Source organism: Mizuhopecten yessoensis, unplaced genomic scaffold (assembly GCF_002113885.1).
Source record: "Mizuhopecten yessoensis strain PY_sf001 unplaced genomic scaffold, ASM211388v2 scaffold3011, whole genome shotgun sequence".
NCBI lineage: Eukaryota > Metazoa > Mollusca > Bivalvia > Pectinida > Pectinidae > Mizuhopecten > Mizuhopecten yessoensis.
The window spans coordinates 37375-55151 of NW_018404831.1; the positions used below are offsets into that span (position 1 = coordinate 37375).

Here is a 17777-nt window from a genome sequence, read left to right on the forward strand (position 1 = left end):
GACTCACCGAGGTAGAACAAACCTTAAACATTATAGAGTACTCTACCCGAGGTAGAACAAACCTTAAACATTATAGAGTACTCTCCCCGAGGTAGTACAAACCTTAAACATTACAGAGTACTCTCCCCGAGGTAGTACAAACCTTAAACATTATAGAGTACTCTTCCCGAGGAAGATTAAATCTGAAACAGTACAGGAGTACTCTCCCCGAAGAAGGAAACTCTGAATATTGTCAGTCCAATATATTCTATACCCATGTCCCAGTTAGTGAGACTATGTTTCTGAACGCAATGTCACCAAAAACCATAACCTCTGTATAAGTCATATTCAAATAACCCAATAAAGTATTTACTTTAGTATATAAAGTGGTACATAGCGGTGTGTCCTAGTCTGCAATGAGACATTAAGGCTGATACTTAAATGAAAATAATTCATCAGCATCATTTGATTTAAACGCATTTATTGCCCAAATTTGAGCCGAGGATTAGGCACAAGACATATGATCTAAAACTGTATCTATAAACTCGGATCACGCGTAGTGTATCTTTTACAAGCTGGAGATATGCATACCAAATTCAAAACAAGATGGTTATAAGTGGTTTGGAGAAAACACAAGCCCCACCGTAAAGTGCTCCGATTATTGGTATATAGATGTTAAATCAAAGGCCGTGACCATGATGAATAATTCAACTTAACATTTGTTTTCAGTAATTTTTAGCGTTGTTATAAAGAAAGGCTAGACATGTTACATACAGTGTAATGTTATAATGTATACGACATGTCTAGCCTTCTTTATAACAGCTCAGGTGTAATATCACAGAATGTCATGAAATGGCGTACTTTCTGGTGACGTTTACCATGTTTTTGGTGGTTTCGCAGTGCCATATGCGTCTTGATTTGTGGTCGATATGTTTTTTCTCCATTTATAGTAAAAGAGAAATTGAGCTCCGCATGACCAAGGTGTGTGAATGAACCCTAAATATTCAGTGGGGTCTAAAAAGAGATTGACGTGTTGTAATTTTTACCTTGTTGAGGTTTCGAGGTTTCTACACGTTGCAATTAATTATTTATGTAGATTTCTATACATTGTAATGCTGTTACCTAACATTGTACTCTGTTGCTTCTATAACGTTTTTCAGGTGACGATTTAATTATCGAAACACCAAAACAGTTTAACTCGGTCGTATATACCATGCTGCAAGACAAGGGATTTCCCATCGTCCAGAGACCCTTCCTAGTGTTCGAAGTCATGACATGCAATGACGCACACATTGCACTTTTCGGGAGCGATGACAAGAACCTTACTACTGCCCTCCAAATCATAATCGGCACAGACATTAACACCAAGTCAGTCATCCGCTCTGGCACTAATGACCACGTGACAAGCGATCTGGATCATGTAGTAGATTGCAATGAGTACAGGGCGTTTTTTATAAGCTGGAAGGGCGGCAACATACAAGTGTTCAGGCAGACGGGCAAAGGATGGGAAGAACTCATGTCCTTGTCAGAGAAGGGAGAGCGACCTATTGAATATGTAGGATTTACGACCAGTTTGTTTGCAAGTGGATCTTGGCGAATCTCAAAGACGTTTGAAAAAGGTAAATATAATATGCAGTCATTAGCTTCTCACTGTAATATGCTCAGCACATATAGGGGTGTTAAACTTAAGTGGAAATGTCACTGAGATGGGGAATTTGGTATACTTGTTATAATGTCGTCTAAGTGAATATTTGTCAACGTACTAGACTTTCGTCTCAAGTACGCCACTTTCGGATGATATCGGAATTTATTTTGTATTTCTAAATCAACAATTAAAATAAGTCGTCTTGACCAATTTCAGGTTTGGACGCTCCGGCAGGAGATACTTCCCCGGAAACAATGGCAGGCTTAAATAACATGGACACTTATCAAACGGAAATTGAGAAGGAAGAGGAAGAAGCGGTTAAGTCACTGGTGGCCACCAAATTACTCCTCGACAGGTAAATCGATTATGTCATAGCTACATATCTTAGACAGGTAAATCGATTACGTCATTGTAACATATCTTAGACAGGTAAATCGATTACGTCATAGTTAAATATTTTAGATAGGTACACTATTTAGTCATATCTTATACAGGTATTCTATTACGTCATAGTAACATATCTAAGACAGGTAAATCGATTACGTCATTGTAATATATCATAGATAGGTAAACTATTACGTCATTGTAACACATATAAGACAGTTAAATCGATTACGTCATAGTAACATATCTTAGACAGGTAAATCGATTACGTCATAGTTAAATATTTTAGATAGGTTAACTATTTATTCATAGTAACACATATTAGACAGGTAAACTATTACGTCATAGTAACACATATTAGACAGGTAAACTATTACGTCATAGTAACATATCTTAGACAGGTAAATCGACTACGTCATTATAATATATCATAGATAGGTAAACTATTACGTCATAGTAACACATATTAGACAGGTAAACTATTACGTCATAGTAACACATATTAGACAGGTAAACTATTACGTCATAGTAACACATATTAGACAGGTAAATCGATTACATCAAAGTGCCATCTCTAAGAAAGGAAAATATCCCACAAACCTGAGCGTGAATATGTAAATATATCTATATAAGTATAGATTTGATATAATTTAATAATTCCTTTGTCCTTGAATATACATATAAATCGTTCCTTCATTAGAAATGTTATAAACGTGTCTGAGATGAATGCGACAGGCTTACGTGAAGTTATGCGCCTAAGTCAAACAAACATGCTGTAAAACACTGTTTTCGATATTTAACGAGATTCTGATTTCAGTTTCATATATGTCTCTCAATAATTCCTTTTACAAATATTTGTTACTGAGGAATGACTGTTCGGCTTTACATTTATGTATGTTAGTTCATTAGTTAGCTGTACAGGCATTGATATGTTTAGGATTCACAGCTTGGTTTCACATTATTGTATTAAGGAATCAGCACTCGGCAACACATGTATTTCGGATCATTGCATAGCTACATGTTAATTTGTTTAGGATTCACAACTTAGTTTCACGTTTTGTATTAAGGGATTAGCACTCGGCAACACATGTATTTGGATCATTGCTTAGTTTCATGCTGATGTATATTTCGTAACATAGTCAATCAGCTAGGAAGCTTTTCTAACATTTCTTAAAAGAAACTAAAATAACAAATTAAATTTAAAAACACCATTTAACCTTTACTAAACGTGACAATTTGTTGCGAAACGGCTGTCTTGGGCCTGGTGAAATCAATCAATGTATTTAGTGTCTTAGGGTCGCTTTAAAACAAAGGGACATTGCTAGTCTGTAACTTTGCACTGTAATCTCTTTTTTCATTAAAGGAAAGTATTTAAAAACCTTAAAGCGTTACAAACAAGCGACGAAGCTCTGAGGCTATGGCCTGTATTCTCTGGCGACAAGTGTGTTAAAGGATCGTTGACATCCGTAGACTGCTCCGATGCCTCCGACTACAGAACCATCAATGGTGAATGTAATAACGAGAAACATCCCCACTGGGGGGCTGCCGGCACCTCACAGATCCGACTATTACCGGCGGCCTACGATGATGGTAAGTTTTCATGAACAGTCCCTTACTTATGTAGCTAACCTATCTTCAACGTTTAGAGTCCGTTTTTCTACATCTCTAATCCCATTTCGCGGGAGGAATTGTCCTTTGACGCTATGTAGTACCGACAGGAAGTCAAATTATATAAGTATTGCATCCCAGCAGACAGACAGACAGACAGACAGACAAGTAAGGTACACATTATACCACAACAGACAGACAACTTATGTACACATTATACCACAACAGACAGACAACTTATGTACACATTATACCACAACAGACAGACAACTTAGGTACACATTATACCACAACACAAAGACAACTTATGTACACATTATACCACAACACACAGACAACTTAGGTACACATGATACCAAAACACACAGACAACTTATGTACACATTATACCACAACAGACAGACAACTTAGGTACACATGATACCAAAACACACAGACAACTTATGTCCACATTATACCACAACAGATAGACAACTTATGTACACATTATACCACAAAACACAGACAACTTAGGTACACTTTATACCAAAACACACAGACAACTTATGTCCACATTATACCACAACACACCGACGACTTATGTACACATTATACCACGACAGACAGACAACTTATGTACACTTTATACCACAACAGACAGACTACTTATGTACACATTATACAACAACAGACAGACAACTTAGGTACACTTTATACCAAAACAGAAAGGCAACTTATGAACACATTATACCACAACACACAGACAACCTATGTACACATTATACCACAACACACAGACAACTTAGGGAAACATGATACCAAAACACACAGCCAACTTATGTACACATTATAACACAACAGACATACAACTTATGTACACATTAGACCACAACACACAGACAACTTAGGGAAACATGATACCAAAACACACAGCCAACTTATGTACACATTATACCAAGACAGACAGACAGACAGATAAGTTTTTTGTACAAATTTTAATGTAATAATAATAACGATGATAACTCGAGGTTCTTATATACCGCTTTATCACAACCTAGTTCGTAGGTCGTCTCAAAGCGGTTCACAAATTATTATCCGTGGGCCTTTGCAACCAGTCAATACCTTTTTCAACTCGCTGGGGAGCATACAACCGGTGCTGCCATTTCGGCGCTCACAGCTAGCATCCAACAATTCTAGCACTGCCCAACCGGGTAGCTGAGTAGACTGGAACAAGCGGATTAAAGTATCTTGTTTAAAGATACAACAAAGTGCCGTGACGTGACTCGAACCCGCAACCCTTCGATCACGAGCCCGGTGTCCTACCACTAGACTCCCGTGCCTCCTGTACCACAGCAGACGGAAAGACAAGTTGTGTTTGCCTTTAATCAGAACAGACGGACAGATAAGTTATGTACTCATTGAAACAGTAAAGAGGGACAGACACATTGTGAACACAAAGTTTGTACAAATTTTACCACACCAGACAAACAGACAAGTTGTGTACAAATGATACCACAACACTCGAACAGTCAAGTTATGTACACATTATACCACAACAGACAGACGGACAGACAAGTTATACACACATCAAACCAGTTCAAACGGACAGACAAGTTGTATACGCAAAAGACTTGTTCGGACAATTAAAGACAGACGGTTAGGAAAGTCATGGAGACGTGTATTTCACGAACATGATACCAATTTAAACTGACGTTATGCATTATATTTATTTGAATTTCAGGAGTTAACGCCCCGCGTACAAAAGATGTTAATGGCAATAATCTGCCAAGTGCGCGATCTCTGTCAACGGCTGTGTTCTTTGATCCTTCTAATGTCGACACACCAGACGACCCCATTCGGAGTTTGATGATGATGGTATGGGGTCAGTTTATTGACCACGATGTAGGTGAAACGCCAGTCTCTAAAGGTGCGTACTATTATTTTTTCAGTTTTAAACATAAATCTCTAATTGTTCGTAAACGTGTTTTTCAATATGAATCTCAATATCTTATTGTACGTAAACGTGCCAAATCAATTAAAAAACATCAATCTCTAATTGTACGTGAATGTGCCAAATCAATATAATCATCAATCTCTTATTGTAAGTAAACGTACCAAATCAATTAAAATATTAATATTTTATTGTACGTAATGTGCAAAATCAATAAAAACATCAATCTCTAGTTGTACGTAAACGTGTGCCAAAACAATAAACAAATAAATCTCTAATTGTTCGTAAACGTGCCAAATAAATATAAACATCAATCTCTAATTGTACATAAACGTGCCAAATCAATATAAACATCAATCTCTAATTGTAAGTAAACGTGCCAAATCAATGTAAACATCAATCTCTAATTGAACGTAAACGTGCCAAATCAATATAAACATTAATCTCTGATTGAACGTAAACGTGTCAAATCAATAAAATCATCAATATCTAATTGTGGGTAGACGTGCCAAATCGATATAAACATCAATATCTTATTGTACGTAAACGTTGGTGTTAAATGTAAACGTCATTCTCTAATTCGTACATCCTCACCTTCTCACAGGGTACCAGAGTGTGACTGTCCAGTGTTGTAATATTATAGACTCGTTCATCAGAAAAGGGAGGTAAGTCCGGTCTAATGTTGTGTTAAAAAAAAAGGAACAAGTGTTGCTTTATGTAGACTCAATACTGGAAAGTAATAATACGGACTAAAGTATTAATCAATGAAAACAAAGAACTGTTAAACCGGACTGTGATAGTTTATGAATATGCTTCCTCGTTAATAATGATGTCTTTGCTGTTTGTCAGAAATCAATGTTTTCCCATACTCATCGACACGGCCACTGATCCTGTCTACACTCATGACTGTATGAACTTCGTGAGATCAACTGCCGCTCGTACACATCCCTGCATACCAGGTATAATTCTAATGTATAACGCATGTACGTGTACATAGAAAATATAACACAATGTTGGTATATACTGACGATCTTACACATTGTTGGTATATACAGACGATCTTACATATTGTTGGTATATACAATCGATCTTACACATTGCTGGTATATACAGACGATCTTACACATTGTTGGTATATTCAGACGATCATACACAATGTTGGTATATACAGACGATCATACATATTGTTGGTATATACAGACGATCTTACACATTGTTGGTATAAACAGACGATCTAACACCTTGTTGGTATATACAGAGGATCATACACATTGCTGGTATATACAGACGATCTTACACATTGTTGGTATATTCAGACGATCATACACAATGTTGGTATATACAGAAGATCATACACAATGTTGGTATATACAGACGATCATACACAATGTTGGTATATACAGAAGATCATACACAATGTTGGTATATACAGACGATCATACATATTGTTGGTATATACAGACGATCTTATACATTGTTGATATAAACAGACGATCTAACACCTTGTTGGTATATACAGACAATCAAACACATTGTTGGTATATACAGACGATCTTACGCATTGTTGGTATATACAGACGATCATACACATTATTGGTATATACAGACGATCTTACACATTGTTGGGATTTACAGACGATCTAACACCTTGTTGATATATACAGACGATCTTACACCTTGTTGGTATATACAGACGATCTTACACATTGTTGATATAAACAGACGATCTACCACCTTGTTGGTATATACAGACGATCATACACATTATTGGTATATACAGACGATCTTACACATTGTTGATATAAACAGACGATCTACCACCTTGTTGGTATATACAGACGATCATACACCTTGTTGGTATATACAGACGATCATACACATTGTTGGTATTTACAGACGATCATACATAATGTTGGTATATACAGACGATCATACACATTGTTGGTATATACAGACGATCTTACATATTGTTGGTATATACAAACGATCTTACACATTGCTGGTATATACAGACGATCTTAAACATTGTTGGTATATACAGACGATCTTACACATTGTTGGTATATACAGACGATCATACACATTGTTGGTATATACAGACGATCTTACATATTGTTGGTATATACAGACGATCTTACACATTGTCGGTATATACAGTCGATCTTAAAAAGTGTATAGTAAATAGGCAATATTATAGAGTGCTATTGCATACAGTCAACCTTACACGGTGTTAGCGTATAAAGTCAACCTTACACGGTGTTAAGCGTATAAAGTCAACCTTACACGGTGTAAGCGTATACAGTCAACCTTACACGGTGTTAGCGTATAAAGTCAACCTTACACGGTGTTAGCGTACACAGTCAACCTTACACGGTGTTAGGTTATACAGTCAACCTTACACGGTGTAAGCGTATACAGTCAAGCTTACACGGTGTTAGCGTATAAACTCAACCTTACACGGTGTTAGCGTGCTAGTGTATATAGATAATCCTACACCTTAATATTACATACACACGATCTTACAAAGTGTAAGTATATATATATATTATCGTACATATTTTAGACAATGTTACACATTTGCTGTGTATATAGACTATTGCTCTGCTGTTGGTGTGACGTCAATGCATTGTTGGTGTGACGTCAATAAAATGTTGTTACTGTGAAATCCCCTTATCTATCTCCCTTTGTAAGACAGAAAAGTCTTTCCCTGACCAGAAATGTTGATATCTCTGGCTTATGGGGGAAATAATATACTCTGTCCTCAAACTTGGAGGTAAGACAGAAAATGTTAACCCAAGGGGTAAGATTCTTAAATGTCTATCCCGAAAACGTTTTGCCAAGGATCAAGGATTAAGAATCTACCCCAAGGGTTGACATTTCGGTCCTGCTCCTATAATAGGGAATATTCAGGGTAGGAGAAAGGTATTTCTTCCGTTCATATTCATAAAGTTGATTGCTGCTCGTATGCAAATTATATATTTTTGTTCGTTTTGATTTTATTTAGGTATACGGGAACAGATTAATGCCATCACCTCGTACTTGGACGGCTCCATGGTGTATGGATCGGAACATGATGTAGCCGACTCACTACGGTCTCCGGATGGTAAGTGCCCTTCGCTCAAATTGCCAAAACAACGTTATGAAAAAATATGTAATTGTGGCTTCATACATGCTTGTAATTATCTAGGACTGATATACATTTTAGGGGAAATGTCTGGTACATTGTTGTCCCGTTCACATATCACATAAACTTATTTGAACTAGAAGTATTGTAACCTCGGTCGAAAGTCGTGATTCCACCTCTAAGTACAAATGTAAGGTTGGTGTCAAATGCTTATTGAAATCTGATTACAGTGCGTTGTTTGATAACACATTATCGGAATATGAAAAGTGACCTCGTTCGGCCTATCACTTTACCATATAAGGTGTGTAGTCACTAACATTCACATAACAGAGGATGAAGCAATCAAGAGGCACAAGGTATCCTGCATCCTGACTCTAAACTCCAAACTTCTTGTTTCTTCTTATTATATTGACTGGCACAGGAAGGTGCCCTTCCAACTGTTCCAAGAACTAAAATCCGAAGGCAGGCAGACTTAGAGAATCGCATACAAGATTATTTGCCTTCACTAACAATGACAAACTGGCCAATGTCTCAGAGGGGCATCAGCTATTCATAGCGTGTTGGTGGAAGTTCCGGCTAAAGACTCAGAGGGGAATCAGCTATTCATAGCCTGTTGGCGGAAGTTCCGGCTGAAGTCAGAGGGGAATCAGCTATTCATAGCGTGTTGGCGGAAGTTCCGGCTGAAGTCAGAGGGGAATCAGCTATTCATAGCGTGTTGGCGGAGGTTCCGGCTAAAGTCAGAGGGGAATCAGCTATTCATAGCGTGTTGGCGGAAGTTCCGGCTAAAGTCTCAGAGGGGAATCAGCTTTTCATGTCAGCGGAGGTTCAAATACTTTTTTTAACACACAAGGTTTTATGATAAGCTGTCGTTAACGGAAAAATTCTTTGCATAACTAGGCCCTGTCCTTATGTTGGCACTCAATCACGATATATCGAAAGTGGGGACTTTTCTAAAACTGATTCGAGCTGTTCTTATCGTGACAAACAGAATCTATGATAAACTGAGTTACGCCACGGTTACTATCTGTCTCTAATGACATACTGGGTGTATAGAGGGTGATCTCTGTGGTCTTACGCAATGATAACTAGTTACTACCTGTCTCTAATGACATATTGGGTGTATAGAGGGGGATCTCTGTGGTCTTACGCAGTGGTTACTAGTTACTACCCGTCTCTACTGACAACTGTCTCCAATCTGGTCCATAAAGCTAGGAACGTTCTTACATAAGAACGGAAGATAACACAACTATCCACACTGAAAATGTCACAGAGGGTAAGTGTCTTGAAATATTAATCACCTGTTTTCAGTTTTCTATATTTTAGTATAAACCAGAAATACACCAGAGATACATTTCCAGAATTTTATGGTGATAGGAAAAATAATATTTTGCATACAAAATTAAGAAACAGTTCAGTACTTTGAAAAGTGACCTGTTTCGTGTTAACCTTATTGATTACCAACGTTGTATATGTGGCTTCCCTATTGAAGACACACACCATTTCTTTTTTAATTGTGATAAATATAACGAACAAAGAATTAAGCTTTATCGTGAACTGAATGAATACATGCCTCTTAATTTAAATCTACTTTTATTTGGAGAAACATCTCTTTCGGAACAGGAAAACATAACGATATTCATGCATACTCAGCAATACATTCGTGACTCTAACAGATTCTAGTACCCCCCCCCCCGTCCTCTCTCTCCCTCTCTCACAATTGAACCATAATATCCACTCTCTGTAAGAGGCAGATACTATATGTCATACATTAATAATGATGAGGATGTATGTATTATAATTACAGACTATTATCCCCCGCCCCTTTTCTAATTTCAATTTATAGATTAAAGCATTTAAAAATGAAATAGTGTATACATGTATATAAATTCTGCCATCTTGTTGTACTATTGTAAATATATGCTTGTAATGTGCTGGGAAAGGGCTTAATATAAGTTTGATAGCTTGTGCCCAATCCATTTGCTTGGCAATAAAATATGTTTAAACTAACCAGAGAGTTGCGAAAGCCAAGAGAACCTGCCATTTTCTGAACAAAGACATATATGTCATCCTCTACAAGACAAAGGGATAATTAGACAATGTCTGGAAACAGCCATAAATCCTTTATAAAAACAAAAGTCTAACACTTCGATTAAAGAGTGACTAAATAATATACCTCCTGTCCCAGTCAGCTTCAACCTTTGTACCTTCTTAGAACACTGTGCATATCTTTGAGAGCGGAAATATTAGAGGACATCCATACAAACTGACCAGGACAAAGCTCACTTTTTCCCTCTGATTATTAACAACCGGAATGCCCAGTACATTTATACTGTGAAAGTCAGTTCGATCAGCAGTAAACAAGTATAGGAAGCCTCAGTCTTTGGAGAAGCATGGACCTCATGATAATGCTTAATGCTTTGAATGGTTATTTAGACAACATACCTCCTATACCTTTACTTACGATAAATACAGAAAAGACAATGAAATGGTTTTCTTCCTTGAACAGTCCGTCAATATAAAAACATGTATAGGTTATGGGTGATTTTGTATTTCATATTGCTTGTGTTTCAGGAAAGCTGAAAGTTGACGATGATAACCTGCTGCCAATGAACGACGACAGCGCATGCGTTCGGGATTCAGCCAATGCCCACTGTTTTTTGGCTGGTAAGATATAATAATATCCCAATATTGTACTGATGGTTCAAGTGTACACGATGATAAAATGGTTGTTAGTAAAGCAGTGTCCATACTTTTTATCTATTTATTTCTTTTTCCAGATGAACCCTATCAGAAAATATCATGAATAATATGGTGTGTATGGAATCGTTCATTAGTTTACTGATTACTGTCCTAGGACATGCATATATGCAATCAGTTAATGTCTGAAAAATGGCAGTGGCTGCAAACCATTAAACAGAAACGCATGGGAACACATTGTATGGTTTTTTTAGAACTGTGCTTTATTGTCAGTGTCCAGTGCTAAACAAAAAGCTAATAGAGTTAACGTTGCTTATGTTTTAAACCCTTGCTGCAATCTTAAGACGATTAGTTATGTCTACATATCTAAAAGATAAACAAAATTGTCACAAGTTTGAGCTATATTTTATGGAGTAAACGGTATCAGGAATCTCCGTGAAGATATAAATCAGAGTCGAGTACGTCTGTTTTAAAATCGAATCTGACCAATATCAACAGTATTTTCAAGTACCTTAATGATGTGTTTATATTTTTATAACTTACATGTATGTATGTAAAACGGTAATCAAACGGTTGACCACTACAGCAACACTGCCCTTTGTAGGAGATGTCAGAGTGAATGAGAACCCGCTCCTTAGTACCATGCATACGGCTTTTGTCCGCTACCATAACATCTTAGCGGATAGAATGCTTGCTGAAGATTCCTCTTTGGAGGAAGACGACATCTACTACATGACGAGACAGATCATCGGCGCTCTAATACAAAGTATCACTTACTCCAGATGGATACCAAGTGTACTAGGACCTACAACTGTGGGCGATTACGGTTTACTTCTGACCGATTCTCATACGTATAACGACACATTAAACGGGGGAATACTCCTGCCGTTCACCACGGCGGCACTACGGTACGGACATACACTCATCCGAGACACCGTCGATCATGTTGATGAAAACAACACCATCTTTGCTTCACACGACCTAGATGATGTGTTCTTCGTTACCAACCCGGTATTTTATGACATCTCGAGTATCAGTAGAGGGATGGTCACCCGGCCAAGTAAATTGCCGGATGCGTGAGTACTCCATATATTTTATATGCTTTGACATTCTAGAGTGGAGATGTATATTATGAGTGAGATATTGAGCGGTTATGATATAATACAACATTAAAGTAAGTAATAGGTTATGATATGATGCATAGAACACTATACTGCTCGACTATCGTATATCACCTACAATATACAGTTTGGCCTGTATGACAGTTCTGTGTCACTGTAGGACCGGTATGACAGGTCTGTGTCACTGTAGGACCGGTATGACAGTTCTGTGTCACTGTAGGACCAGTATGACAGTTCTGTGTCATTGTAGGACCAGTGTGACAAGTCTGTGTCACTGTTGGACCGGTGTGACAGTTCTGTGTCACTGTTGGACCGTTATGGCAGTTCTGTGTCACTGTAGGACCAGTATGACAGTTCTGTGTCAATGTAGGACCAGTATGGCAGTTCTGTGTCACTGTAGGACCGGTGTGACAGTTCTGTGTCACTGTAGGAACGGTATGACAGTTCTGTGTCACTGTAGGACCAGTGTGACAGGTCTGTGTCACTGTTGGACCGGTAGTTCTGTGTCACTGTAGGACCGGTATGACAGTTCTGTGCCACTGTAGGACCGGTGTGACAGTTCTGTGTCACTGTAGGACCGGTGTGACAGTTCTGAGTCACTGTAGGACCGGTATGACAGTTCTGTGTCACTGTAGGACCGGTTTAACAGTTCTGTGTCACTGTTGGACCGGTATGACAGTTCTGTGTCACTGTAGGACCAGTATGACAGTTCTGTGTCACTGTTGGACCGTTATGACCGTTCTGTGTCACTGTAGGTCCAGTGTGACAGGTCTGTGTCACTGTTGGACCGGTAGTTCTGTGTCACTGTAGGACCGGTATGACAGTTCTGTGTCACTGTTGGACCATTATGACCGTTCTGTGTCACTGTAGGACCAGTGTGACAGGTCTGTGTCACTGTTGGACCGGTAGTTCGGTGTCACTGTAGGACCGGTATGACAGTTCTGTGTCACTGTTGGACCGGTATGACAGTGCTGTGTCACTGTAGGACCGGTGTGACAGTTCTGTGTCACTGTAGGAACAGTATGACAGTTCTGTGTCACTGTTGGACCGGTATGACAGTTCTGTGTCTCTGTAGGACCAGTATGACAGTTCTGTGTCACTGTAGGACCGGTTTAACAGTTCTGTGTCACTGTTGGACCGGTATGACAGTTCTGGGTCACTGTAGGACCGTTATGACAGTTCTGTGTCACTGTAGGACCGGTTTAACAGTTCTGTGTCACTGTTGGACCGGTATGACAGTTCTGTTTCACTGTAGGACCGGTATGACAGTTCTGTGTCACTGTAGGACCGTTATGACAGTTCTGTGTCACTAATGGACCGGTAAAACAGTTCCGTGTCATTGTTAGAACGATATGACAGTTAAATGTTGATGTAAGAACGATAAGACTGTTCGGTGTCACTGTAAGAATGATCTGACGGTTTCACCGTTATGATGGTTCGGTGTTGATGTTTGACCGTAATGACGGTTCGATGTTGATGTTTGACCGTTATGACGGTTGGGTGTTTGACCGGTATGACGGTCCGATGTTACCATCTGTCTTGTTTGTTAATCATTTCTGTGTCATATGGAGTTTAGAATATTATACGTGGAGAAAAGAGAAACATTTCTGATTCATATTGCTGTTTCTTTCAGGCATTTCGTTCCAGCCATAGACCACCTCTTGTTTAAGAACAACCATCCTTTTGGATTTGATCTTGGTGCTCTAAACATCCAGCGAGGCCGTGATCACGGTTTACCTGGCTACGTACAATACCTAGAATTTTGTGGCCATCCGAAACCAACCTCCTTCTCCGACCTACCCTTCCATAATAGTTCGTTTCAGACAATCCTGTCCACCGCGTACAGGTATGTTGTTACTACTATCACACGCTGTCCCATCATATAAATCCGTTATTAACTCCCAAAACACTAATCCCAATATGCCAACGGTCATTGTTGTTTAGCCGATACCTGCAGCTCTATTCATACTTCCTACAATGTAGATGTAAGGGTTTTTACTTGTTATGTCAAAGCGTTTTCTTCGCATTATATTTAAAATGTCACATGATAGTAGACGTAACTGGTCACGTGATGAGACCATTAACCATTTATAGTGTCGTGGTAGGAGACAATGTGATCTGGCTTTTGTCAATCCCACTTCATTCCGATCAGTTGTCATGGTTTAGTACTAACAGTAATAAGAATGCAGAGTTTGTGTTATATCTGATTCTAGTTGTTTCTGTGATATCGTGTTTATCGGGTTTGTAGGCTTATTTCTTTCTGTCTTTCTCACTGACACACACCTGTCTCGAGCTGCAGTGGTTTCTATCTAATGTTGTAGTCATGTAGAGGACATTGACTTGTTTGTGGGCGGTGCGTCTGAGGATAACTTATTGGACGGCGAGGTAGGACCAACATTTGCCTGCTTGCTGGCCGAACAGTTCCACAGACTCCGATACGGGGATCGCTTCTGGTACCAGCACGATCTCAGTGATGGTAAATATTTTGTCTGTTTTATTACACTTTTACCAGTAAAATATATGAACTTAATATTGTAACGAACGCAATATCGCCACTGTATCAATAAAGAAGTAATTAGTATGTTATAAGTTATATACTCACTGAAATATGTAAAATTGTTATCTCCACTGCAACAGTATTATATAGGAAACAATAAGAAAGATTAAGTAGCATCCTCACAAGTAAAGGGTATTTTTATGGTACGATAAAAGTGAATAACTCCACTGTTAGGATGTAGGGAGAATTATGACTACGAACCTCTCTGAATTATTAGGAATTGTTAGTATAAAGTGATGTTTTCATTATAATGAAATGTGTAGATTTATTAGTACGATATGTTGTTCCCGGGGGTATGGGGATAAGGCCAAAAAGATGGGTAATTTGGGCGTTAACGTATTTGAAATACTACTTTTCTGACCAGTTGATTATTGTTTAACCTTATTTGCTAATAAGCATCGTTTGGACATGGAAATTAAATATGATAAAAGGAAAGGTGTTATCCCCCTGGGTGACGAGAGGGAGCCTAAAATGGGTAAATATATGCAATATTGCTTTAAACTAGAGTTAGAATCAGAATGCTTTCACATGATTGCTCAAGTTTTCCGGTGACCGATAAAGGACCAGTTTGTATTGTTCTTGGTTTAAACATTGTTGTTCGTGTGTGTTTAAGTAGACAACTTCATTTTTTCAGATCAAATTGATAATGTGGAAAAGGTGGAACTCTCAAAGATTCTTTGCGAGGTCTTCGATCTTGATGAGATTCAGACAAATGCCTTCATTCTAACTGAGTAAGTACATTGTACAAGTTGTAGTAATTGAAATAAAGCACAAGTCACAAACCTCAGACAATTGGTAACGCTGTTCACGATTTCAATTAAACGCTACATATCAACCAACTAAACACGTTATGCTTTTTACTTGACCCAATGTTCAAATCATTCTTTAGTTTCCGGGTTTGAAAACCAGCGTGTCAGCTGAATTATAATTGTGGCCTTTTTGGTTTTGGAAACTACAGTGTCGGTTTAGGGTTATAGCTGTTGGGTTTGGGAACTGTAGTTTGTGTTAAGGGTTGTAGCTGTTGGGTTTGGGAACTGTAGTTTCAGTTAAGGGTTGTAGATGTTTGGTTTGGGAACTGTAGTTACAGTAAAGGATGGTAGCTGTTGGGTTTGGGAACTGTAGTGTCGGTTTGGCGTTGAAGCTGTTGGGTTTGAAAACTTTAGTTTCAGTTAAGGGTTGTAGCTGTTGGGTTTGGGAACTGTAGTGTCGATTTAGTGTTGAAGCTGTTGGGTTTTGGGACTAAATAATCGGATTAAGATTAAAGCTGTCTGGTTTGGGAACTGTAGTTTCAGTTTAGGGTTGTAGCTGTTGGGTTTGGGAACTATAGAGTCGGTTTGGGGTGGAAGATGTCTTGTTTTGGGACAAAATAATCGGTTTAGGGTTGTAGATGTCGGGTTCGGGAACTGTAGTGTCAGTTTAGGATTGTAGCTGTCGGGGTTCAGAATTGTTTGTAGGTTTAGGGTTGTAGGTTTCGGGTTTCGGGTTTCTGAACTATAGTGTCGATTTATGGTTGAGAATCGGTCTTGGGTTGTAGCTGTGGGTTTTGGGAACTAAAATGTTGGACTAAGGTTGTAGATGTCGGGTGTAAGAACTATAGTGTCGGCCTAGGTTTTGTAGCTGTCGGGTTTGGGAACAATATAGTCTGCTTAGGGTTGTAGCTGTCTGGATTTGGAACTATATAGTTGGTTCAGGGTTGTAGTAGACGGTTCTTCCTGTACCAGTGTCATAACCATGGTTTTAAATGCTCTAAACTATTCTTATCCATTTTAGTGAACGGAGTAAGTGTGAAGATCTAGACGATATTGATGTGGAACTGTGGAAAAAACCACCGAAACTGCAGGTTGCTTCCCAGGCTATCGGAACTAAAGTCAAACAGCCAACCAAGTGATCATATACATTTGATCCTACACAGAAATGTTCGCTTTCTAAATATTCGGAAGTTTGTTAACAAAAGTCTCTTTCGCATCTTGTCATAGCCTAATGCTATATCATTTTTCATATATCTTAATAGATTCTACACATTTTTATTTATACATAAGTGCATTTATGTGTTATGCCTTTAATCTATATTGCATACGTTTAATAGTATATTTCGCCTCAGATTTCCGGTTATAAAAGATATTGAATTTCAAAAATACCATAATCAAACGGAACGAATGTAATGCAAAATTTGTAAAATTAATATTACCTTCAACATTTGATGTGTATCTGTATCTCTATCAACACCGTCCATGTAGATGTATCGATTGTTTTCGCTGTGCTCATGTTGTTTCACCTACAATCGCCCTTTACAATAAAAACACTTCAAATGCTGTTTGCTTTGTTATGTTTTGTTTTGCCCCTCTGCCATTTTATTTATACTATGTCATCAAAGCTGCCATCGTCATCACCTCGAATAGTTTTTACTTGCACTGCGTGAGTTATGTTCCTTTTAGAGAATACATTATAGCATAATCGATATTATAATGGTATACAAGTTTCTGACAAAACAAATAAATATGGTTATCGGGGTAAAAAACCTACATGTATTAAAGTTTTAGCCAAAATAACATTTCAAAGAGGCAAACAAATGTTCTATAAAGATAACAATAGTGTTGACGCAATTAAAGATGTGTTCCCTCTTTTGCTTGGAAACTAGGAAACCTAAGTCAAGAAGTAACAAATCAACCCGACACACATATTAAGAGAAGAAGAAAATCTACCCGACAAACGTATATACTTTCCGCATCAAG

The 17777-nt window shown here is 38.2% G+C and overlaps 1 protein-coding gene across 1 annotated transcript in view; it reads left to right on the forward strand.

Moving 5' to 3' along the window:
• Nucleotides 1-17353, forward strand: part of LOC110446814 (myeloperoxidase-like) — a 27377-nt gene extending 10024 nt beyond the window's left edge. Inside the window, exons 4-16 of the mRNA XM_021492125.1 lie at nt 1140-1598; nt 1841-1979; nt 3372-3598; nt 5337-5522; nt 6151-6211; nt 6396-6505; nt 8551-8649; nt 11242-11334; nt 11972-12443; nt 14122-14334; nt 14810-14964; nt 15680-15776; nt 16816-17353. Of these exons, the coding sequence (XP_021347800.1) occupies nt 1140-1598; nt 1841-1979; nt 3372-3598; nt 5337-5522; nt 6151-6211; nt 6396-6505; nt 8551-8649; nt 11242-11334; nt 11972-12443; nt 14122-14334; nt 14810-14964; nt 15680-15776; nt 16816-16933 (2429 nt within the window). The 3' untranslated portion in view covers nt 16934-17353. The remainder of the gene's footprint in view (nt 1-1139; nt 1599-1840; nt 1980-3371; nt 3599-5336; nt 5523-6150; nt 6212-6395; nt 6506-8550; nt 8650-11241; nt 11335-11971; nt 12444-14121; nt 14335-14809; nt 14965-15679; nt 15777-16815) is intronic.
• Nucleotides 17354-17777: the final 424 nt, after the last annotated feature.